Source organism: Melospiza georgiana, chromosome 17 (assembly GCF_028018845.1).
Source record: "Melospiza georgiana isolate bMelGeo1 chromosome 17, bMelGeo1.pri, whole genome shotgun sequence".
Classification (NCBI taxonomy): domain Eukaryota; kingdom Metazoa; phylum Chordata; class Aves; order Passeriformes; family Passerellidae; genus Melospiza; species Melospiza georgiana.
In genome coordinates, this window is record NC_080446.1 from 15,099,879 (window position 1) to 15,124,695 (window position 24,817).

Here is a 24,817-nt window from a genome sequence, read left to right on the forward strand (position 1 = left end):
CCATACTTCTCTGTTTCTGGTAAACTCTGCTGCTCTCAAATATATTTCTGCTAAGTTGGCCAGTAGTGCTCTCTACCCCACAGGTGACCTTATACTCTGGAAAACATGGAACTGTTTCACCACCAGCAGCCTTGAGCTGGGCGACACCTGCCCAGAGCAGAGGACGATTGCTGAGAGGTCTGTGGCCAGGGCTTATGACACAAAACTGAGCTAGAACCGCCAGTGCACCCAGCAGCATGAGCGGAGGAGACGGAGCTGTGCTGTTGGGAATTTAGCTGACTAGAGATTGGAAAAGTACAAGGCCGTGGCTAATTCCAAGTCCTGCACCTGCAAGATAGCGTGTCCTTGGGGCTAGCTGGGTATGATAAGAAGTGGACAGAGAGACGTGGGGAATAGGGAATGTAGGCCCAAAGGTGCAGCGAGGTGTATTTCGCCTTCAAGGGCAGAGAAGGTCAGAGTCCAGCTAGCTGAGGTTAAGGCCAACACCCAGCTGCATATCCTGCCAGCACCCCTCAGCGTTGCAAGGCCTCGGGCTGTGCTGGTTGCGGACTGAATCGCTGCTAATCAAGGAGAAGGAAGGAGTTGGACGCTCGCTGGGGGCGAAATAGGTTTATTGCAAAGCCCACGATGCCAGCCAGGGAGGAACCCCCTGAAGTACCAGCGAATGACCCAGAACAAAAGGTGCATCAGGGTTATAAAGGGAAGGGGGTGGATCCGGGAGGGGTTTACAAAAGACCAATAGGGGGAGAAGAGGGGATGAGCTTAACACAAATGACATAGTGAAGAGCCCAATAGGTACAAGGTATGGGAGGGACCCCGGGACCACAGCCAAACACAACGCCCAAAGAGGAGAAGCTTCTGGAATACTAGGTGGAGTGGGGGGGTGATTGACTTGGCCCGGGGAGGAGAAAAAGCATACTTGTAAGGGAAAAAGGGGAGGAGGAATTATATAACCTAAAAGATTGACGATATAACTGGCAGGGCTGTGGCGGGAAAACTGAGGAGGGCAGAACCATTTTACACAAAATGGGGGGGAGCAGATACATAAAATGGGGGAGGAATTAAATGAACTTAATGAACACACTACAACACAAAGGAATAAGGAAGAGTTGATGGTATAGTTTAACCAATAGATTGCTTGGCTTACAGAATATTCATAAGCTTATTATTTGCTGTATAAGTGTCTGATGCTCTCTTCAATAAACGGAACTTGCTTATCGCTCATATTGAGTGTCTGAGTTTCCCCTCACCGACAAATGGCTCATCCCCGACAAAGGCCTCATTCTGCAACACTGTGCCCCCTCCTTGTGCCTCCCTGCTCACTCTCCCGCTGGGCTGCACAAGCTGCTTGGCCCATCGGCTGTGGTGTTACATTTTAGTTAAATGGTACGCTCTGTCTCGCCCCTCGAAAATGTACGGTTTATTCCAAGCCGGTGATCCTCCCCTGCAGTATCATGCATCTGTAAACCCATTGGCCCAAGTGTTATTCCGTGCTCACTTTGAATCTCCCTGTTAAGCTGTGTGGGAGAGACCACAGATGCTCTCTTGGCCCTTTTCTCCCTAGGCTCTCCCTCTCTCCCTCTTCCCCCCTTCACCCTCAGGAACCATGCTGCTCCCGGGGGTGGGACCCCCAATAAATCCTCATCTAATCAGCGCCCTCAGAAGCCGTGTGGAGTCTCCTTGCCTGCCTGCTGCTACCAGTGAACACACAGTTTAGGGGGGCCCCCAGGGACTCCCGGGGACCTTCAAACCAACTGCTACAATCTGGCTTTGCTGTGGTTGACGTTTGTGCTGCACAATGTAATATTCTAGGTTCTTGGCAAGAACTGAGTTTATTGTTTAGCCACCGGCAGAACCTGTAACTCCTCAAGTTAATCCTATAGTCTGATGTTTTTTGACAAACTAGCCTTGACAAACTAATTGAATCCCCATTTCTGTGAGTAACTTGGAAAGCAGGAACCACAGTCAGGTCTCAAGACATAAAGAAAGATGGGCATTTGTGAGATCACTTTCACCATTTCTGACCAGTGCAGAGACATTTATGGGGGTAATTCTTCCTGGCCTTGTTGTCTCTGGGATGACCATTCAGACACCTATCTGAAATCCCACCAGGGTGTTTTGCCTACAACTGAAATTTATGCACTTTTTTATTTCTTCCTGTATCCTTTCAATAAAATAAAACAAATTTCATTGTTTAAAATTCAATCCCTTTTGCTCTTGGGTATTGTCTTGACCTCTGTCTGCATACTTACTTATACACCTCCTTACTTATACATAATGAAAACAGAAATCCTATCATGAGCACTAGAAGTGGGTTATAACTCTTAATCTATCCTCTCTCATACAGTCAAGGGTTTCAGGACCAGCCGCGTTCCTGCTGAACTCAGTGGGAACAGCAGCAAATTCTTTGCTCTACCACATAACTGAAGGGGGAAGCGAAGTTTCCAAATCTGTTATTGCCAGCATTGCAATGCTCAGTGTCCCCCTGTGCTGCGCTGACTGTGACAGGCAAGCTGGGTTCCTCTCAGCAAAGAGGTATTCAGCTTTCGGCAAACCCCTTTGGAGGCTGTTCTTTGTTAGTTTTTTAAACATCTTGGAGATCTACTAAGCAGATCAACTCAACCAACAGGTTCTTATATTTTAATTTGAGTGCTGTGCACTCAGGCTGGGTGCCTGCAGTTTGAACTTGTGCATCTCTGTCCATCTCTGTACCTCTGAGGCTGCTCATTGTGAACAGCTGCTGTTAGAGGAGAGAGAAAACACTTGGGATTGCACCAGAGCAGTGTCTCAGGGGACCACCCCATGCAACCTGCAGGTAGTCCCTCAGAACAGCACATCTGCAGGAGGTCATGGTCAGCCCCGCCATGGTGGAGCTGTCTCATGGGTAGCCCAGACTGTTGAGCAGCTCACAGGGATGATGCAAGTCTGAGGTCAACTTGGAAAGTCAGTCTGCAGGCTGGGATCAGCATAAGGCCAGTGATGGTGACCAGGAACAGCCCCAGCCCATTACAGGTCTGTAGTAACAAGGCAGAGCTGAGGTTAGGTCAGGCAGGCAGGCTCCAGGTCAGGGTCAGAGGCTCAGGGCTGGGCATGGCCATGGGCATGGGCAATTGATGAGGTGTGCACTGGAGACAAGCACACCTCAACGCAGCTCAGATAGGGCCTGAGGGTCCAGGGCTGTTGCTGCAGGCCCCAAGCTGGTAATAATTGGCATTGACTCCATGATTGCAGAAGGCTGATCAATTGCTTTATTACACTATATTATCCTGTACTATACTCATTAAGAAACTCGTCCCCTTCCAGACAGTCCAATACAGCTTTGACCTAATTGGTCAATCCATCGAAACACCGTTACCAGTGTCCAATTAAGAAATCACCCTTTGGTAAACAAATGTCCATAACACATTCCACATGTGCACAACAATAGGTGCAGCAAGTGGAGATAAGAATTGTTTCTCATTTTTTTTCTCTGATCTTCTCACAGCCTTCTCCAGGAAAATGCCTGGGAAAGTTCTGTCTGCTGCTCTCTGTGGAGAGAGCTGCTGTCACACAGGGCTGATGTGAACTGGGGCTCCTGGGCAGGGCTGGGGCACAACCCCTCAGTGAGGCTGGCCTGAGTGCTTGTTAGTCCTCTTGGGGCCCTGAGAACAACTTCACAGACAGATGAGATTAAGAGCATGAGCATGGCCAGTTGAAATGAAGCCCAAGTTCTGCCTCCCCCTGGTCCCGATCTTCAGGGATGGTTGACAAAGTCAAATGCCCTTCCTTCACATGCAATTCCTAAGCAAGCAAAATTGGAGTGGCATAGATGCTGGCACTGCTGCTCATATTGACATCTCACTAGGCCTTCTGGAAGGAGAAAGAGATTAATCTAGTTCTAGAACTAGAAGAGAAGCTGAGGACAGACAGGTTGATACATAGAAGAAGCTCAAATCTCTCCACCACTGCTGTCAAGTCCTTGGGGAGCAAATTTCCCCCTCATGTCAGAGACAGACTAAGATCATTGTGTGCCAAAAAAGCTGGGCTGTCTGGCTGTCACCCAGTCCTTGTCCATGTCTTTAGCAATCTCATGGAGGTCAGTGGGCTGCATTTGGGATCCATGCGAGGAAAGTGAATCTGTTCAAATTTACCTTCTGTAGTTACTGTCAGATTAATTTGATCGTTTATAACCTATTCAGGATTTTTTCTGCTGGCATATGGACATGGTCTACGCCACCTTCACATTTTGAAGGGTATTTTATCTTTAATTTAATATTTCCATAACCTTTTTTTTTTGGTGCTTTGTAGCCATAGCTTTTTCTTTGTGGTAATACAAGTGTTCTGAATAATTTTAGAATCTCCATGCTTCTTACAACCATGTTATCCTTTCCATTTATTCATTTTTTAATAACCTCTTGAGGCAGGAATTTCTTTGTTGATGTTGTTTTTTCAATCTCACCAGATAGAGAACATTATACTCACTGCTATGCATAACTGTTCTAACAACCTCTCACAAAACTCAGCATTAAACCCAGTCGCTTATTTTATGTTCTCCAACCAGCTGTTCCAAAAATCAAACCTTTGTGATATCTAAATGTAGCAAGCACATGATATGCTGATGTAACATTTACTCACTCAGTGTGGGGGAAATTGGAGACTTTTCATAATGATGTTTTCTGCCTTGGTAGCAACTCTAACCTCCTAAATACATTACTGTCACCACCGCTGGCTTTACACTCTGTTCACTACAATAGTCCTAATTCTCTCCTTTGCCTATTTAGGTCTGAATTTTCCGCATATAGGGGTTCAGCTACATCTTGGAAGATTAAAATGGTTTAGGTACATTGATTCTGAAGTTTCTTCAACATCCAGCATTACTCCTCCACATGCTTATCAGTCAGTTCTTCCTGCATATCCGCAGCCAGCCACTTCAGTGTGCCACCTGTTACCTGCCTTGTACCTGTCTGATAAGGTTGTCCTCGGTCAAAACTGGGTAGTGCAGTTGTTCTGCCTGCTTTTGTGGTTGCTCAGATTTGTTACAGAGCACATTGGTGGCTGTTGCGAAGTTTCTGTGCCTTTTTAGGTCATACTTCATTTGTTCATCTTCCCATTAGTAATTTCCGACTTCTTCAGTTTTGCCAACTTCCAGCCTCATCTTTTAAGTAAGTGAGGGAGTGGCCGTGCACCCCTCACCCCACTCCCTGATCCTGACCAACGGTGCGGGCAGAGGTCAGCGAGCAGCGACCGGCGGGCTGCGGGAAACGAGCGGTGGGCGGCGCGTAGCGCGGACGGGCGGCGCAGGCGGGAAGCAGAACAGACAGGGGACAGCGCAGGAACGGAGCTGTATAGGGAATTGAGTGGCGCAGGAAGAAGCGGATGGCGTGCAGTCCCACATGGTCTAGCGGTTAGGATTCCTGGTTTTCACCCAGGCGGCCCGGGTTCGACTCCCGGTGTGGGAAGGCGAGGTTTTTTTAATCCTTTGCGTGCTTGCTTTTTTTGCTCTGCGCGATCCCTCCTACCCCTTGCAGCGCAGGTAACACAAACTCCTGCCCGCAACCCTGGACCTGAGGCGAACGAACTTCTGGCGCGAGGACGGAGCCAGGTTTAGAGTAAGGAACACCGGCGATAAGTCGGCATTATGTCTCAGCACTGCAGAGCCACTCTCTCCTCCGAATCAAGCCATCCCAAAACCTTTTTTAGGAAGTATGTTACTGAGAGCTTCCCCTCAGCTCCAGAGGTGAATCCAGCCAAATGTGTACCGACCACACCAACAGCCCTGCGGAGCTGAGCGTCGACAGCTGATGGGTCGGGGCATTGCTGTGATACGCCGGGTCTAGCAACAGGGCTGGACACGCCGCTTGTGCAGCTATTTGCTACTCCAGGTCCCTCATTAGCCATCTTCACCCTCTCCGTGAGTACTGCTAGCGTGGGGTTGCATCCTTTCTCCCACACTGCCTGGGCACCAGCCATGGGCAAGGAGTGTGTTAGTGGAGTAAACAAAAAACCCCATGTCTGTGTACCCGTTCCAGAGCCTGGCTCCACAGGCAAACGGTGATAGAGAAAAGCTGTAGGTAAATCCACCAACGTGAACCTATGCGCATACTTCAGTCACAATCACAGCAAAGTGAGGGAACAAGGAACATGGAGATGGTTATACCAGACCTGGTGGCTGACTGGAAGCCGCGGGGTAGGAGACAAGCAGCCAGAGCAGTACATGGGAACAAATACAACAAACCGCATTTTGTCTGTAAGACTAGTAATTTTGTTTACAACCAAACGGTATAGAAATTATTAGGTTGGAAAAAACCCTATTATAGTAATGCTTTGTTTTTAATTTTAAACAGATATTTTTTCCTAAATGTTCCAAACTCTACTAGTTGACTACTTCATCTTAGAAAGACTTGGATACTCCGGGCAAGAGCTGGAAGATGATTTTCTGCTATTAACATTTCAGGAACTTTGTTAGAAATGAAATTAAATGAGACAGTAGCCTGGGATTTTCAGATAAAATTATAACTTCAGGAGGCAAAGTTTGTTTAGAATTTCTCTTTATGTTGTTTCAAATTTCTAAAACAACAACAACAAAACAACCTAAAATTCCCCAGCAATTTATTTCATGCTGATTGCATCAGGAAACGTACTTAATGCTGTCTGTCCTACCTTGAACAATTGCCCCAAACTGTATTATTAAATTTAAATACAAATGAATGATTCTGTGAGCTCTGAGGGAAACAAAGCATTGTTAATGAGACAGCATCGAGCACTGTTAAAAAGGGGCTTTTTCACAAAACACTACTTCCCTTCTGAGTTAAGCTTCAAGGCTCCAGCAATCTGCAGCGGCTTGGGCCAAAAGCTGCACCTGAAGAGCAGGTCATTGACAGATTGTTTTACTTGGAATTGAAGTGGCTAAAAAATCTGCAAGACACTGCTAGCCCATGAAGGGAGGTGTAGTTTCTGGCAGAAGAGCACGGCCGAAGGCGGGCATTGTTAATCTGATTGAACCACATCAAGTCCTCAGCCAAAAGGACGAAGATCAGACCACAGGCCTGATTTAATCATCGCGTCAGAACAATTTCTGGTGAAGGAACACAATAACTTCACCCTCCTGTCCACTCCATAACCTAATCCACTTTATGTTGCTGGAAACCAAGAGTCTATGAAAGGCCTCGGCATGGGGCTCAAGAATGTCCTTGAAGGATCTGGGACACGGCTCCTCCAGAGCCCGGGAAGGAACGGGTGCTCCGAACGCACCGGACCGCCACAAGGCCGGAGGCACCCGCACCGCGAGACCGCCGCGGCCGCGGCTCCCTCCTCCGGCCCCGGCCCCTCCCGGCGGGCGGGCGAGCCCTCGCGAGAGCACAAAGGCGCGTGACAAGGCCACAAGGCTACCCAAATCTCGCGAGCATTTGAGCCACTGCTTCCGGGCTCAATATCTCGCGAGAGGCGGCGAGCCCGGGCGTGTAAGGGCTTGTTTGGCCGTGCGTCTCGCGAGAGGCCCCTGCGCGGTGCGCTGGGCGCCCCCGTGCCGTGCGCGGAGCCGAGAGCGGCCGGACGCCATTTCGGGAGCAGCTGCGGAGCCATAGACGGGGCCAGACCGCCACCGGGATCGACTCACGGCCGCGCCGCCCCTCGCCGCCCGCTCCCCGGGGCTGCCTGAGCGCCGCCGTCCATTTAATATTCAGACGCCTGGAGAAGGTGCTCAAGCCCTCGGGCCCGTTCCCGACCGCCAGGGTAGTAACGCCGGAGCCGCTACTGCCGGACCTCGGGGCCCTAGCGAGGATCGCGCTGCCCGCGGCGCAGGTAACTCGGGTGGGCCCCGGGCCCCGCCGCCGGGCGAGCGGCGGCCTGCTCCACGGGGTGCTGCGGCCTGGGCGTCTGCGCCCCTCCCGCTGCAATGGCCGCCTCGGTCCTGCCCGCGGGGCCGCTTTGCGCCTCACCAGGGCTAGCGCGGCCGGCGGTCCCCGCCCTGCGGCCAGGCCCTGTGCAGTTTGGTTGTTCCCGTGGCCACGTCGCGGGGAGGCCCCGCTGCCCGCGGCGTCGTGCTGCCCCGCCCCGGCTCCCCCCGCTCCGGCTCCCCCTCTCTTCTCGTGATGGCGCTGTGCGGAGGGACCGGGCGCGAGCAGCTTGGGGCCGTTCGCGCAGGGAGACGGGGCGGAGGTGGGGGAGCAGTGGCCGCCGCGGGCGGGGAGTGAAGGCTTTGGGAAGAAGCGACGTGGGAGGGCGGCCGCGGCGGGGCAGGCAGCGCGGGGCATCGCTGTTTCTGGGAAAACCGAATTCGGTCCGCTCGATCCTGTCAGGAGTATGTGGGAATTGAGGGAATTGGGAATTGCAGGCTGTGGACCTGCCCGCAGATGTATGGGTCCTGCTGAGAGGCTGGCTTCCCTTCTGAGGCGTCGGAGCCCTCCCTAAAGTTTCCTGATGTTCTTCCCGGACACTACATGAAAAACGTGTCGAATTGTCATTCGTTGGATTTCTAAAACAAATAATTTTGAGAACGGGACCCTTTTAAATTGCTTTTATGTGGTATAGTTTAGCAGTAAGAGAGTGATTTCTTTCTAAATAGTGACTAGTTCCGTTGCAATAAATTTCATGTCCCTTTACGCTTTCTGTAGATCCACAGAGTTTCAAGTGTAGTTCATTTTTTTAAGTTTTGATGTTTTGGTATGTGTTTTTGTTGTTTTTCGTGTGCTTGTTTAGGTGGTTTTGGTTCCTTTTTCCCCTTTACGAACAAGTTAGCCATACTTAGCTTTTTTGAGAAAGCTGAAAGGCTTTTAGGAAAATTATTTGGAGCGTTGTTGTTTAATGAAAGATACCTAAGAATCTGTCAGGATTTTCTAGTAATTTGAAATTATTAAGGGTTTTCGTTTGCGTTTTTTAAAAAAATACTTCCAACTTTGTATGAAGCATGATTATATGCATTACATGTATGCATCGCAGGGCTGATAGCAGGACTGGTACACGCAGAGAGAAGGAATTCTGATAACATGGTATTGTCCCAGTGGAAGTGTTTTGTAAAGAGTACAAAGGGTACAGATTACTGGGGTGAGGCCAAAGGTCCATGCAGCTCAGGAGATTGAATGCTGGTGGCCGGCAGTAAAAGCCAAAAGCGGAATGAACAGCACAGTCACACACTGACAGTTCTCTCTCTGTGCGCTTAGTTGTCACTTAGTTGTAGTTCAGGGTCACGAGGCGTGCCTTTGTTTAATGAAAATCTTTTTCTTTAAACTTTTTTGGTTTGGTTTGTTTGGTTTTTTTTTTAAACATTGCATGTGCTTCTTTTTCTTTGTTAGGATCCACAGTGCCCTTCAACAGTGAATTCAATGGTTAAATGCTTTGTGTATAAGGACCATTGTTTTGAATCCACTGGATGATAGTTCATTCACTTATTATTTGGGGGAATGCAGTAATAGTCATTCTCTCTGCAATTTTCCATGCTTTTCAGGATTTGGTGGTCCCTATTATGGCCACCCCTCTTCAGGATGAAGAATTCTTCCCCAAGTGTAGCTCGATATGTTGGCTAAATTACACGTCTGGAAATGTAATTTTGGGTGGGAATTGTCACCAGGGGGAATTTTTTTGTAGAAATCTGGGTTTGCCTTTTCCATGCCTTTAGTCATACTGATGTACTATTTGTACTACATACTGGTAGAATTAAATCATGTGCATGTATGTAGATGGCTTGAAAAGCTGACTATAAATACTGTAGTAAAAAGTAAAATTGAGCTCTTACACTTGAAGGGCAGTCATATCTGTAAGCGATAGCACTGTAGCCCAACAGTAATAATTTGAAAATGAGGTTAGTATGCCTCAATTAAGTATTGAATGTGAACTTCCAGTGTTGTGATCCTGCCTGAGGATGGTGTTTTATTCTGGAATGTATCCCTGGGCCAGGGTCAGGTGTGCTGCAGCTCTGGCAAAGCATTCTCAATTATGACGTTATAAGTGACTGGTGTAAAGGATCTTGATGTGTTGGAGCATTTTTGTTATTCTGCTGAAGTCTCAGGACGGCACAGTTCTACTGCCTGTAGACAAGGTGCAAGAACTAATCTGAATAATTAAAAATCCATTTTATGGTGCACACACAAACCTTCAGTGTTGGACTGTCAGACTCTGATCTAGAGGACTGGCCATTCTGGAGCTTAAGAAAGAAAAAGAAGAGAAACTTCCACTAAGAGATTTGAGGAAGTTGAATATCTAAGTTTAACGCCAAGAGTCTTGAGAGGTGCTTAATAGCATACCAGCATAGGGAGAGGAAATCAAGTGTCAAAGTGATTCAGAGTATAGTGAACATAAAATTATATTGAAGGGTTGAAATTAGACGTAAGAGGAGCAGCTAAACCCAAAATGTCTATGGTGTCAAGTGTTACCTGGTGTGATGGATGTTTTTGTTTTGAGATGTGAAATTCTAGACTGGATGGAATTTCAGGGCTTCAGCAATCTGCAGTGGCTTGGGCCAAAAGCTGCACCTGAAGAGCAGGTCATTGACAGATTGTTTTACTTGGAATTGAAGTGGCTAAAAAATTCTGCAAGACACTGCTAGCCCATGAAGGGAGGTGTAGTTTCTGGCAGAAGAGCACGGCCGAAGGCGGGCATTGTTAATCTGATTGAACCACATCAAGTCCTCAGCCAAAAGGACGAAGATCAGACCACAGGCCTGATTTAATCATCGCGTCAGAACAATTTCTGGTGAAGGAACACAATAACTTCACCCTCCTGTCCACTCCATAACCTAATCCACTTTAGGTTGCTGGAAACCAAGAGTCTAAGTGTCAAAGTGATTCAGAGTATAGTGAACATAAAATTATATTAAGGGGTTGAAAATAGAAATAAGAGGAGCAGCTAAACCCAAAATGTCTATGGTGTCAAGTGTTACCTGGTGTGGTGACTTTTTGTATGCTTTACTAGCTCCTAGTACTGGAATCATAACTGTTTTCCTATGACCCTTGTAATGGATTAAGCTGCATTTCTTAAAGCACCATGGTGTCCCCATGCTGAGATTGCTAAATGATGGTGGCAAAGGCTAGGAGCTGTGAACAGGTTTGCCTGATTGTTCATTGTCCTTTGCTGAAGCTCTAGCACTTCTCAAGATGGCCACCAGAGCTGTGTTTGTGTCATAAATATGCTGTGCTCTTTGTTTTGAAAGAAATTCATGGAATGCTTCTGGATTTCCTCTGGCTAATGGTGTTCAGTCACATTTTGTTGTTTGCAGCTGTAATTATTTCGGACACATTTGTTACTATCTCATTGGGCAAAACTTCATTCCAGTTTTTGTTGGAAATACCTTCTGAATTTTTAAATGTTTAGTGAATTCGAGCCAGTGCAGTGATGACCTCATAAACAAAAGCTTTTGGAATATAAAGCACAAGGGTGTTTTCCAACTCAGATGAAAGTTGTTTCTTCTTTCAGGTGTCCTGAAAAATGGCTGATGATATTGATATTGAAGCAATGCTTGAAGCTCCTTACAAGAAGGTGAGAAAAAATATGCCAATGAGGTCCTGTTTACCTTAATTTAGCATTATTCTTGAAACTACTGCTGAACTGTAAACTAACATCCCTGGAGCCCTCATGATTTATCTTATTGGACATACATTACATGTAACTTTCAAGTTAATATATACTGTTAATGTAATTATATTGTGCAGTAGTTTCACTTCAGCGTGATGAATAAATGCCCATCTATCTCTCTTTGTAGACTTGCCTAACGATATCTCACCTCTACTCCCATGAATTCACCTTTGATTCCAGTGTGAACTGTCAATCATAAGGTAGTAATTGAGTGACGTATCGCTGTACCGTGGTCCCCTAGGTTTAAAAAAAAAACAAACAGCCACCAAACACAATCAAAACAAAACAAAAGAAATCCACCCAAAAACCAACTAAACAAAACCAAAATCAAACAAACCCCAGAAACCAAAATCCTAAAACCTTTCCTCTAAAATTGTGAATTCTAGTTTGGTATAGCAACAAGGTGAATGCAGTGGTTTGGGAAAACAGCGGGGCTCCAAGAATAACCTTTTCACCAGTCCCATGGCAAGTAAATATTTGAACAATCTGCTCAGTGCGAGAAGAGTGGGACTTGCTTTTAATGCAGAAGGCTGCTGGCGGGTAATCTTTCAACAGGGCAGATGAAAATCAATTGCTGAGTGAATGAATTTACAGAAATTCTTGGATCCCTGAATAGAATGTTCTTAGCAAGTAAAAGACAGTATCACAGTCTGCGGTATCATTCTAAAAGAAGCTCTTGTGTTCTTCTGTCCTAGTTGTTTAATTAGGAAATGTCAATTTTTCTGTAAAATTTTTATCAATTAGCTTAATGATGTCCTTCACTTAAACCAGCAGCAAATGAATACTGTCTTTTTTTGTTTTCCACCAGACGGTGGTGAAGTGTTAACAGACTGCATGCTTTAGCTACTGATTTTGGAAGAAATGTATATAAGTTTAAATCGCCTAGGAATTGTACTTTTGATGTAACCAATGTGATTAAACTGTAAAGCCAGTATATAAGTTATATAGCAGCTGTTGTCAGTCTGTTCTGCAGTGTTTATTACAACCATGTCATGAATTTTTGGATGAGCATTTGTAAGTTTTAAATGGTATATTTAGTTAATGTAATATTTAGCAGTTACATTTACATCTTGAAGAGAAATTTGTGAACTGTTGTGTTAAAATTCTTATGTCCTGGCTTAACATGGATATTTTCCATGTAAACAGGTATGGAAATAGGGGATGTTTAGGCTGCACTGGTGGATTATTGATGGCTTTCTTGGGACTCGACGTTACTAAAGCAGTGTGAATCCCTGTTTGCTTCAGGGCGAGATGTGTGACAGAGGTGACATCAAGCTCTTACAACCCTTCAACGAAAATGAGTGAAGATCTCGGGAATGGCATCGGTCACAGGAAATCGATAGTGGCTGGCTGCTAGTGTAGCCACGGGGCTTAGGCAGAGATATAGCCTTGGTACTAATCAGAGGGGCTCGCAAACACCTCAGACTTCCTCTTAAATTTTATAGAAATAACATTTAGTCACTTGAGTGCTGAATTCTACAGGATAACTTGCTCTATAAACCATGTATGGAAGTATCTACAATTTAATACACACTTTTAAATGATGTAAGTCTTGTATTTTGTAATTGTATGACTTAAATTTAAGCAGCAAAGTGGTTAAACATGCCTACCTAAATTTTCTAAAGCTTTCCACATTAAACTGTAAACAAGTAATTTAGTATTAAAATTTTTGTTTTTTATTTTCTTATTCCTATTCCCATTACCCTTTGACCACTTGAAATATTTCCACTTCGTCCTCACGATGTTCTTCTATCAACCCTGCTTAGGATGAGAACAAATTGAGCAGTGCCAATGGCCATGAAGAACGCAGCAAGAAGTAAGTATTTTCTCAGTTCTCTGCATTTAGGTAGAGGCTGCTGGTTTTTGTGGACTTGTGAATCCGTGTCAGTGGTGTTTAAGGAAATAGTTTGCCAAAGCTTGGAATTTGCAGTTGCAGCAATTTGGAAATTTTATTTTGTTTACAAATGTAGTTAATACCCTTTGCAACTGATGTAATGTAAATTGCAGAAACATTCACCTAGCATCAGATAAAAATGCAGACTTAGTATGTTCAGCATATTTAAATTACTTTTGTTAATTTACCTATGCAATGGATTTTGCATTTTAAAACTTATTTATTCTAGAATTGTGGTTTGGAGCAGTGGAAAGCTGTTAAAGACACCAGTGATTTCTTGAAAAGGTTTAGGGTGTTGAATCATCCTGCTCTGTTCTCTGCGTCCCTGCCCTTTGAAGATGTCTAAATTTATAATACAAGTTTTTTAAAAAACAAGAGTACAAGCACACCTTGCTCAGCAAGCGTAATTCCAGCATGTGAACACCTGGATGTGATACCCAAAAGATGTGTAGTCTGTAAAATAAATTCCTTACATTATAAACATCATTTGGTGAAGAGGTTATTGATGTAAAGAGAAAAATTACAAAGTTGATAGTTGACAAAACAGTAAAAAGTTAGCTGTGTATTACAGAAATGCACTGAAGTCAGCATGTATGCTGCTGTCACCTTCTGAAATCATACAGATTACATGCTTGTACTTGTGTTCTAAATAATATGAGTGAGAGTAGCAAGTAGGAAGCAAAACTCTTAAGCAGCATGTAAAAGACAATTGGCAGGGAGTATTAAGAGGAAACAACCCCAGAGTTGCCTTTCTTTCTGTTTTTGTTGCATTTTGTTTTACTTTGCTATATGATTTATTCTTAAAATCACGAAGTATGTTTGAACACCAGATGAAGTACTGCAATTGCTGGGTACTAGGTCTAACATAGGAAATGGGTTTTTAGTCCTTTTACTCCTCTGAAAGCACTCTCTAGCAATTAAAAAATTTAAAAGAAAAATGTGCTGTTGCCGATTTCATGTGGCTCATGAAAGGAGATTGCTGACATGCTTAGCCACCCATTTACAGTAAAAAGTACAAATACCATCAGGTACAAGCTTTTCCCATCAGTGTCTGTAACAGAGGGAATGTGGGGTAAATAACACTGAACCGTATGTGTATCTGAAGTTGCACTTTTCTTTGTCAGGAGAAAAAAGAGCAAGAGTCGAAGTCGAAGCCATGACAGAAAGAGGAGCAGAAGTAAGGAACGCAAACGGAGCCGAGATCGGGAACGGAAAAAGAGCAGAAGCCGGGAAAGGAAACGGAGCAGAAGCAAAGAACGCAGACGCAGCCGGTCTAGGAGCAGAGACCGCAGATTCAGAGGCCGCTACAGAAGTCCCTAGTAGGTTATTTGTTCAGAGTTGCATGTGTGCTGCTTCACTGTTACAATGTGGAAGGTTGAAGTTTCACTCTCTGCTTTCTAAATTGGTCAATAATTATAATTGAAAAGAAAGTGAGAGGTGAAGTTTAAAGAATGTCAGTAAATACAGAGTGAAAATGAGGATAGTAATATTCCTCTTCTAGTTTTCATTCTTAGCCAAGACAGAGATGGGAAAGCAAATGAAAGAATGTGTACAGCTGAGTGGAAAACTAAGTTTATCACAAAATCAATATAACAACCAAATTCTCTCCATGCCCTAACTATTTAAAGTACATGAACTTGATGGCTTAACTGCCAAAAAATTAATAGTAGTATGTTTATTTGGTTCCAGGCTCGTATCCTTTTTTTTGGGTATTACTAAAGATTTTTGCTGTCTTGCTGTTCTTGAACATTAACTCCATAAATGGATATTCACACAAACATATTCCATGTTTATGCATCCAAACTGGGAGCATCTTGTCTTAGTAATGCCTGTGTGTTGCAAATTTGCCCTGCTTTTTTCTCAGACTTGTTTAGAGGCTGACAATTCCTCTCAGATATTTAGCTTGATAGAACTTCAGCAGTAGGTGGTTCCAGACATTTGTAAATCAATTCTCAAAAGATGTTTTTTCAACAGTATTGTTTCTGATGGTTTGTACTGTGGCTCTCCCCTATGCTTCCCATTGCCTCTTTCTGCAGAAACTCAGTGAGAACTGGGCTGTATGCTTGACTGTCATTGATTACCTGAGGCTGCTGTTTGTCTCTGTTGTTGTGCAGGTCTCATCTCAATTGTTGTCAAATTTTGGAATGAAAGATGATGTTAAAAGAAGACATTTGAAAAGAATGTATTTTTTAAATCATGACATATAATGCCATCCATGATAGAGAAATCTCTTCAAGATGTTTGAGCAGACAGTGTTTACCTTCTGACAAATTGTAGGCTTGTCCAGTTTTATGAGCATGAATGTTTTTCTTCGGGCTTTTTGTACTCTTGGACTACAAACAAAAACTTCCTGAGGTCTCAGGGTCTCACTCTGTGCCAGGTCATCTGGATGTTGGCATTTTCGTCATGAAAACCTGCTGCAGTTCCTGGGTCCTCTAGGGTGCAATGGCGTCCTGTGCATCATCAGCCCTGTGTATGTGGGGATCATAATATATCAGCCCTGCTTTTCCTTTGTCTTGAGTATCAGAGCCTCTGTACACAGCTCTGGACTTCAGCTGTAAAGATTTCAGCAGTGCAGAGTAGTTTTCCCACAACTCTGTTGCATGTGTAAGATGACAGTAGCTGGTTGGGTTATGCCAGTACCACTGTTGTGGCTCAAAGTACAGAGGACCTTGATCAAAAACTTCAGCCTTCTGTATATGGAGCCTGCTGGCATCCTTCCCTCCAGTGCAGTGTTGTGTGGAGAGGATGTCCTTTGTTTCATCTTGTGGTTGCTTGGGAGCTCTTGGGAGTTGCTGCGTTCTTCCAGCTGTGTTGGAGGGTTTTATTCTTTGTTTTTCTTGTTGTCGCTGGGTGAGGAGGTTTTTCACCTGGAGAAATTTGGGAGTTCCAGTATTCTGGTCTTCCAAAATAATTTCTGCAATTAGAGGTTGAAAGTATTGTTCTACAATAACCCATGCCTGTTTTAATGCTCTGAGATATGTTATGCCAGAAAGGTAAGTAGTTGCAAGGGGTCTTTTTTGCTATCCTGACACTCTCTCGTAGCTGTTCTGGGTGATTGCTCTGGTGTTGAGATACAGGGAGCAAGAAGCAGGGATAATGTACTATGCTCTGAGGGTACATAGTTGTGCTGTTCATTTGATAGTTTGTTCACTGCTTCAGTTGCCAAATCATTGCTTTCACTTAACCAAGTAGAATTCTAGTGTGTTTAGATGGTTTTGTGGAATACTGGTATAGGGCAAGCACATGTGTCCCAGAAGGTTTGGTGTTGACTGATGGCAGTCAGCAAGCAGTTGCTGTCATTCAGTTGCAGAGGATGAACAGTCCTGTTAAAATGATAAACATGCTAATGTGATTCCAGAGTTCTAGTTTTGGCTCTAAATGTGTGAAAGAGAAGGGATTGTGAAGAGTTCCTGTTCAGGGCTCTTAAAACGCAGGCACTCACTTTTAAATCTATGTAGCAGATGCTGAATTTCAGAGAGATGAAAACTTTGGTGATAAAGCCCTCCTGCATCACCAGCCACCTTTGGATCTACCAATACTGAGCTTTCATTTGAAGAAGTTGTCTCTGTATCAGTGGCATAAGTTCAGTGTTTCAAAAGTGACTGCCAGAGTACTCTTTCTGGCTGGAGAATTTATTTCTGGAATCTCTCCTTGTGGGGCTGTTACGGTAGTTTTGGGTTGGAGTTAGGGATGATAGGGTTGTGGCTAACTGCAGTATCTTAATGGCTTCTATTTTATATTATTTTTTACTCTTCCTCCTCCTTGTGATCTTCCTCATGAGCTTTATAAAGGCTCATTTCGAGCTGATTTTCTGTAAACCAAGATGGTTTTACTGCTGGGAGTAGCTAGGAGGCATCTCAGCAGTAGTGAGGAAAAAAGTTTAGTATAGATAATTCTGAAAGAAAAGGAGAGGAGAGTGCTACAGGAACCTGAAAACTTTGAGTTTCTCACTTTAGGCTTCAAATGTGGTTAAATGTTTTAATTTTAAATTAGGTTAAAATTAGGTGACTGTATTGCATTGCTTAGTGTTCACAGGGTTTTTTATCTCATGTTATTTTCACATATATTGTCCCTTAAGTGTTACATAGCTGTATCATAAGGTCTCTTAGGAGAAGGAACTTGACTGAGTAGTCTTGCTTAGACATCTGTTGGGCAAATCCCAGCTGCTGCTAACATAAAGTAGCAGTCACTTAGACCATCCTGTTTCTATTTTGAAATTACAAATTTAGACAAAGCTGTTAGGAAAACAGGTTTATTACAATGATGACTGAAAGTTCCTTGTGATTCTCCTGGACTCTGTTAGCCAGAGTTTGCCTTGTCCGACATTTTTTGTTGGAATCTTGAATATGAGTGAGTAGGTAACAGCTGATAATTTGCTAGCTGTCTTCTGACCTGACATTATTGGGCCCTGTGGCATCTCTTAGGTTTTGTGGAAGTGTGTGCTTTGGCTGCACACGGGACTTTGGCTTACAAAGAAGGTGACTCCTAGACATAGAGATTAATGGCTTGTGACATGGTGTTTCCGTACAGGTTAGCAGGAACTGGGCAACAGTTGTAGAGACAGTAGAAGCAATGTAGAAACTTTACTTGAGATCTAGAGCTTTACAAGCAAGTCTCCTTAGAAAAACACAGGGAGAATACTGTTGAAAAGGGTAAACTGTTGATTTTGAGAAGATAATTTGGGCTCTCACCTTGCCCTAGGCAGTTTTCTGCTTGGTGTGTTCCAGTGGTCTGGGGTTTCTTAATGTTGGTCTCATGGAGTTCTGTAAATAAGATAGTACTAGTCAAGAAAAAAAAATGGAGATTTTTGGAGTTGTGATGGATTGTGGGTTTTTCCTCCTCCCTCCACCCCCACCCCCGCCTTGTGCATGCATTTGAAAACTGTTACTTCTCAGTTGTTTGTGTTTTGGTTTTGTTATTCATTAGATTTAGATGAGTACTTAAAATATTTCTTTCACCTTTTCCTTGAAAACTCGTGCTCTTAACTATTTATTATTGTTTAGTTGGGTCTTCATGTTAGTGTTCTGGAGTCACTGTAATTGGTTTGTCTGTCTGCATTTGAATTAAAATAGAGAGCACCTTGTTTTACATCTGATGTGAAAATGCAAGGTAGTCCCATGTCTGATAAGAAGGTAGCCTCTGAAATTAGTACCAGTATTTCGAGATGCAGCTTTTGGTAGTTGTTCCATAGATACTGAAGAACCTGAATGGAAACGCCTGGCAATAATTTGTCTGGACTTGAGCAGGAAAGGGAGTAATTTCTCCTAGGCAAAAAAAAAAAAGTCTGGTTTTGATCTATTGTGATCTCATCTCAACATGTGTCTGTGTTTTATGTCTTATTTTCTCTCAGTAAGTAGTTATCTTCTCTTCATGAGTAGTTTCTAAATGGTCTTTTTTCTTTATTTTTTTTCCAGTGTTGTACAGGGCCATATTTCCCTTGCTTTAACCTGGCCAGCACGGTTTTGGATCTTGGCCCACTACTTCCACCTGTGTCATGACATGCTTAAAAAAATGGGCATCCTCCTCCTTGTGGCGGATGCTGAGTTTAGCTATAAGCATTACTGCTCCACTGAGGAGCAAGAAGACATTTTTCAGACAAATTGCGTGACCAAATGGATTTAGTGAAAGACTACTTAATGTCTTCAGCCTGCCGTGTCTTTCAGGGTGTTTTACATCAATTTGTAGCAACAGCAGAAAGAATCAATTGTGTACAGATGGAAAGCCAAAGCCCAGTGCACAGTGTTCAGTCTGTGCAGTGCCTCTGCGCTTGGTGGAGATACAGGAAGAATGTTAACAGGTGTTGTTCTTTGCCTTTTGAACAACTCTCTACCAGGAGATCAAATTCAGGGAGAGCATAATAGGATAAATCTTACTGCTCTTGTCTCAGTCTCTTCATGGGTGCCCCATTAACTAGCAAGAGGACTGTCCTGAACGTGGAAGCGAAGGGCAGATTACAGTTTCTTCTAAGAGACTCTGTGTGAAGCCTGGGGAATTAAATTTGATTCAGTCAAGAGATTGGATTCCTTTTGTGGTTACATGTCTGTTTACAGCTGACTGCTGGGTTCACTGTTTCTGTGGTTTGATGGCCATGAGGAATTTTAAGGAAGCTTCATTTATATATTTGCAGCACTTCAGTGGTTAGAGCCGAGACACCATTAGTGAATGTGTCCCTTGCAGGTGTCTGCATGGAGCCACTTTTGGTTTGCTCTTGCAGCTTAAATTTCTTGGAACTTTTTGATTTTAAAATGTTACACTTGAGCAAGTAATCCTGCCAGTACCACTTGGCATACAGCTCTGAAGCTGAGTTCCAGGCCATGAATGTTATGCTTTGCAGTCGTCAGTATGTAGAACTTGCATGTGGACAAAAAGACAGGTGAAAATAGTTATAACAGTAACTGTAGCTCAGAATAGTTTGCATATACAAATGTGCTATGGCTGACTGTCTCATGAAGAGTCCTGCATATTCTGGGATTTTGTGGTGTAGATGAAAGTGGGAGGGGATCATATTCTGTGCCTTATGGTCTGAAGTGCTGCATGTATTGGTAACCAACTGATTATCTGATGCATGCTGTGAGTGCTGCTAATGGAAATGCTGACAAGTTCAGAGGCAAGGGTGGGTGAGCACTTGGAGTGTAATGTGAGTACAGACAGGAAATTTTGAATTCAAATACTCAGGTCTTTTGTCTTTTCTTCTGCCATAGTTCTGGTCCAAAATTCAACAGTGCCATCAGAGGGAAGATTGGTCTGCCTCACAGCATCAAATTAAGGTTTTTGACTTTTCTCTGTTTTTCATTGCATCATTAATAGATTTTGTTTAGAACCAGGAGTGGTATATTGAAAAGTTTTCTTCTAATCTTGTTGATCTTTCTTTTTAGCAGACGCCGCTCTAGAAGCAAAAGTCCTTTCAGAAAAGACAAAAGCCCTGTTAGGTATGACTTTTTACCTATGTTTGGATTTGTTTGTTTTTGTCTAGTTGGAGTTGGAAAAGTGATGATGAAATAATGAATGACTACTTGCTCTCCAGCACTCATAAGTGATGCTGGAATTCATTGAGAAAGCTAGTGAGAAAAGAATATTGATAGTATGTTGCTTTCTCCCCATGTCATAAAAGGTTGTAAATAATGTCAGTTTGCAAAACAAGTCTTGATTAGTTTGTGTTTCTGTATTTTCAATCTTCTCCCCATTAATTATGATTTAAATTAGTTTTTCTGCTGAATCATAGTTAATAATCTAGAGTATGAAATGGGAAAGTGCAAATGCTTCTTTTTGCTGTCCAGTATTTATTAGTGTTATTTGTTGAGAGGCTGTATGCCTCTGCAGTCCAGAAGCTGCTTATTCATTCTTAGTCTTCTCATTTAAGGGAATAGGATTTAGATAGCTGCTAATGAGATTATTCTCTTACGTTAATGCAGTCAAATTTCACCAATCTCATTTTGTTTTTCAATGACTGGCAAACTCTTACTAAGATAATGATGTTTAAATTTTTATTGTGTTTTCTAAGTGATTAGTATCTATGTGGTTAATTTAATAAAAATACATACTACATCGATGGATACTCAATCCAGGATACGCCATGCTACTTCTTATGTACTTTGTACTTGAGTACAAGTCAGATTTGTTTAGATTTGAAGCTTCAATATGTTAACAGTGGTGCATCTAATTTCAGCTAATAAATACAATTATTGTAGTTCTTAATGTGTCAAGGATCAAAGTAATTCTACTGTTCATTCCAGTAATTCAATACTATTCATACTTTATGGGTTAACAAGCTGAAACTGTGGAATGAGGACTGCGCGTTCTGTTTACAGGGATGTCAGTCTGGTTTTATGCGGTGGCTGTAGTGACTCCAAAGTGACTGGGTAAATGCAAGATGTGAGTTAGTGAAGCCTAGCCCACACTACTTCTCTGAGAATTTGGATAGCCAGTCTGTGCTAGTTTGCCCCGTTTGCTTTTATATTCTTGTTCTTCCATCTTTTTGATGAAAAGGACATGTAAGCTCCAGTGGTATCTGGTACCAGTTCTGGACAGTAGCAAAATGGTACCTCAGTTTATGGTTTTGCATATAAAATAGAATTTTCCAGTTATATTTGCTGCTCACAGGTGAAATAGGATATTCAGTCATGTTACAATTTGCCATGTTAATATTTGGTATTCCCTTCAGTTCTTTACTCTGCCTTTTTTTAAATACAGCAGACTTTTTTTTTCCTATCAGACTATGAAGTACTGATTGTTTAGTGTATCATGTGTGGTCCAAAGATGAATTATCTCAATTCAGTTGATTTTTTAGCTGAACTTTACTCTTTCCAGAGAACCTATTGATAATCTTACTCCTGAAGAGAGGGATGCTCGAACAGTGTTCTGCATGCAGTTGGCTGCAAGAATTCGACCAAGAGACCTGGAAGAATTTTTCTCTACAGTAGGGAAGGTAATTGATAGGGAAGTTAAAAAAATTTTGAACTTTGCCACAAGCTGTCCTAGTACAACTTAGTACAGGTTCAGTATTTTTTCAGAATTGTAAGCATGTGACTTTCTGTAGCTTCTTGTGCCTGTGCAAAGAGGGATTAATGATGAACTAATTATTAAAATCTTTGAACACAAAAATGTAGTTTCTCAGTAGCTGCTTGTTCATGTGATGTGAGGCAAAACATGTTGATGCAATTCTGACTCAACTTCATTTTTCACATTTTCTTTTTTTATATAGGTCAGTCAGTTATAGTGTCATTTGAAAATTCATCTCACTTCTGAGTTGGAAAAACTTCATTTGTTCTATCAGCTGCAAGGTTCTGGTGTAAAGCATTAGAGTGCTGCAAGCTCTGTCACATACAAAACAGCTTTAGTGCTAGCTTGCCTCTGGGATATGTTTGTTACAAAACGTGTATGCTGCTGTAGAGTTAAAGCTGTTGGCTTGGCACATAATTCTCAGTATTAATATGTGTCTGAGAAATAGGCTGCGTTAGGTTTTTTCATCTTTCTCTAAAAGTATTTCCATCTCTGTCGTTGCCTTTCAGGTTCGTGATGTGCGAATGATTTCAGATAGAAATTCCAGACGTTCAAAGGGGATTGCTTATGTTGAATTTGTTGATGTTAGTTCAGTGCCCCTGGCAATAGGACTGACTGGACAGAGAGTCCTGGGTGTACCTATCATAGTACAGGCATCACAGGTAAGGAATTGTAAACCTCATTTTTGTTCATGCAGAGTTATGCTTCTTGTATTTTGATGAGAAACTTTGTTTGAAAATTTGGCTACTACTGAATGTTTGGAAAACCGTAACAAGGATGATTATTTAAGCTAGTAAAATGGATTTTTGTTGCCAGTAGATAACAGGCAAATTAAAGTGATTGAAAGTTGTGTAAAGGTATTAGGAAAATGCTGATCTTAAACAAATAACAGTAAAGAAATTGTTAATAGTGTTACAGAAGTGAAGGCTGTATTGTGTATGCCTTCTAGATAATTTCCTAGGTAGAAGTCAGAATTTTGCATGAAGTTGTTCAATTTGAAGGCTTTTGGAGTCTCTTGTCTCTGTACTTGGTCATGATCTTGGGTTTTGTAGCTCTTAAGTTCAAGTCTGATAGACTGCACATCATGCAACAGCTTCTGTATGTTTGGTGAATCTTCTAGTTTAGGTCTGATAGGCATTTACTTCTTATTTTAGGGGTTTTTTATTGATTTCTTATTGAAGGTGAATTTTTATTTTCTCCGTAGGCAGAGAAAAACAGAGCAGCAGCAATGGCAAATAATCTGCAGAAGGGCAGTGCTGGTCCTATGAGGCTCTATGTGGGATCATTACACTTCAATATAACTGAAGATATGCTTCGAGGAATCTTCGAGCCATTTGGCAGGGTAAACTTGAATTTGGCATGTTGTGTTAGAGTAGTTTATTTGAAAAACCTAGCTTAGTTGTAGAACCTTAGCAGCTTCTGGAAATAATTCAGCTTCATACTCACAAAGCACTTGTCAGGCATACTGCTTTTCTTAGTTTGTAAAACAGGGTTTCTCAGCATATGAAGTGGCATGATGAGTGCGTTTCAGTTACGATCTGATCATCTCTGTGTGCTTATGCTGCTAGAATTCTGCATCAAGCCTCTACCCATAGATGAGCTCAAAACCCTTATGTTTACCTGCTTCTCTCACTATCCAAGTACCTATTTAGCTGTCTGTATACTAATTTTGAAATGAGGAAGGAATGAGAAACTAATTTATAAAAAGTAATAGTTTCATGTTCATGTCTGTGTATTTGACAATTTGACAGGGCTGTTTTCATGTTGTGTTCTGGTATCTTGGAGTTTGTTCCAAAATGTCTGTTAGTAAATAGCTTTTTTCTTATCTGCAGATTGAAAGTATTCAGCTCATGATGGACAGTGAAACTGGACGCTCAAAAGGATATGGATTCATTACGGTATGACTAGAATTGCCAGGTTTCTAAGATGATTTCTGAGTGTAACCTTCCCTTGCAGGAGTATATATCTCTATATGTCAACCTTCCTGTGTATGTTTATGTGGTTATATAGTAGCAATAAAAGCATAATAAACTAAGCACAATCTAAATTTGTTACATATGCATGGGAGGTACTAAAATGCTACTGGATAACTGTATATGTCATTTCAGAAGTGTCATGTTGCAGGATGCAGCAGTGGCTTTTTCTTTGTTTCTGATGGTTGTCTGGGTATTGAGAATGAGCAGTGAATATGTTTAGATGGGAATAGTTTCCTCTGTAGTCAGTGCCAGCAAAAGCAAATGCTGTCTTCTGCAGGCAAAGACACTAGTAAAGACTGGTGTTTTTATAGCTGAAAATAATTTAATTTGAACTTTATAGGGGAAATAATAGGGGCTAAAAATTTTTCAGTTAAAAAAATCTTTCCTCTTTACCCTTAGGTACACAGTTTTGTGAAGTTGAGTTTCTTAACTGACCTGGCATTTTGTCATGAGGAAAATAGTCTCAGCTAGGACCTCTGGCACATGGACACAAATGAAACCAAACTTACTATATAGTTCATACTTGACGGTTTTAACACTGATAAAATGGCTTGTGTGTTTATTTTGATATTTTGCAGCATAAAGCAGAATATCTGTTAGGAATAAACTGTAAATACCAGGGCAGTTGTAAGGTTGCAGAAGAATTGAGTGTCACTCTTGAAAGACAGCCACAGTCATGACTTCTGTTGATTGCAGTATCTAGATGCTGTAACTTCAACAATATATTTAAATATATAGTACCTAACCGTGAGAAAGTAAATACCAAAATATGTGTGTGTTTGATTTAAATGAAAAATTCTGAGCACATGTACATTAGCTTGTTGCTATCTCTTAAAGAGTTTCTCCTGTTTGCATAATTGTGGATATTACATACAGTAGAAGCATTGCTGAGTCCTGTAGG

General features: G+C 42.5%; 1 protein-coding gene and 1 non-coding gene across 8 annotated transcripts in view; both read left to right on the plus strand.

Annotated features, from left to right (window-relative positions):
* The first annotated feature begins 5,366 nt into the window (after positions 1–5,366).
* On the plus strand, positions 5,367–5,438 carry TRNAE-UUC (transfer RNA glutamic acid (anticodon UUC)). The gene has a single exon. It is a non-coding gene; the product is annotated as a tRNA-Glu (tRNA).
* Positions 5,439–7,512: 2,074 nt separating this feature from the next.
* Positions 7,513–24,817, plus strand: part of RBM39 (RNA binding motif protein 39) — a 28,571-nt gene continuing 11,266 nt past the window's right edge. For 3 of the 7 annotated variants that reach the window (XM_058036550.1, XM_058036555.1, XM_058036556.1), the window contains exons 1-10: positions 7,513–7,779; positions 11,386–11,448; positions 13,311–13,360; positions 14,563–14,757; positions 20,143–20,208; positions 20,317–20,370; positions 21,749–21,866; positions 22,450–22,602; positions 23,145–23,282; positions 23,773–23,838. In XM_058036550.1, coding sequence (XP_057892533.1) covers positions 11,398–11,448; positions 13,311–13,360; positions 14,563–14,757; positions 20,143–20,208; positions 20,317–20,370; positions 21,749–21,866; positions 22,450–22,602; positions 23,145–23,282; positions 23,773–23,838 — 891 coding nt within the window. In that variant the 5' untranslated portion in view covers positions 7,513–7,779; positions 11,386–11,397. Of the gene's footprint in view, positions 7,780–11,385; positions 11,449–11,671; positions 13,365–14,562; positions 14,758–20,142; positions 20,209–20,316; positions 20,371–21,748; positions 21,867–22,449; positions 22,603–23,144; positions 23,283–23,772; positions 23,839–24,817 lie in introns of those variants that run through there. The other 4 variants (XM_058036551.1, XM_058036552.1, XM_058036554.1 and 1 more) reach the window with 4 other exon arrangements.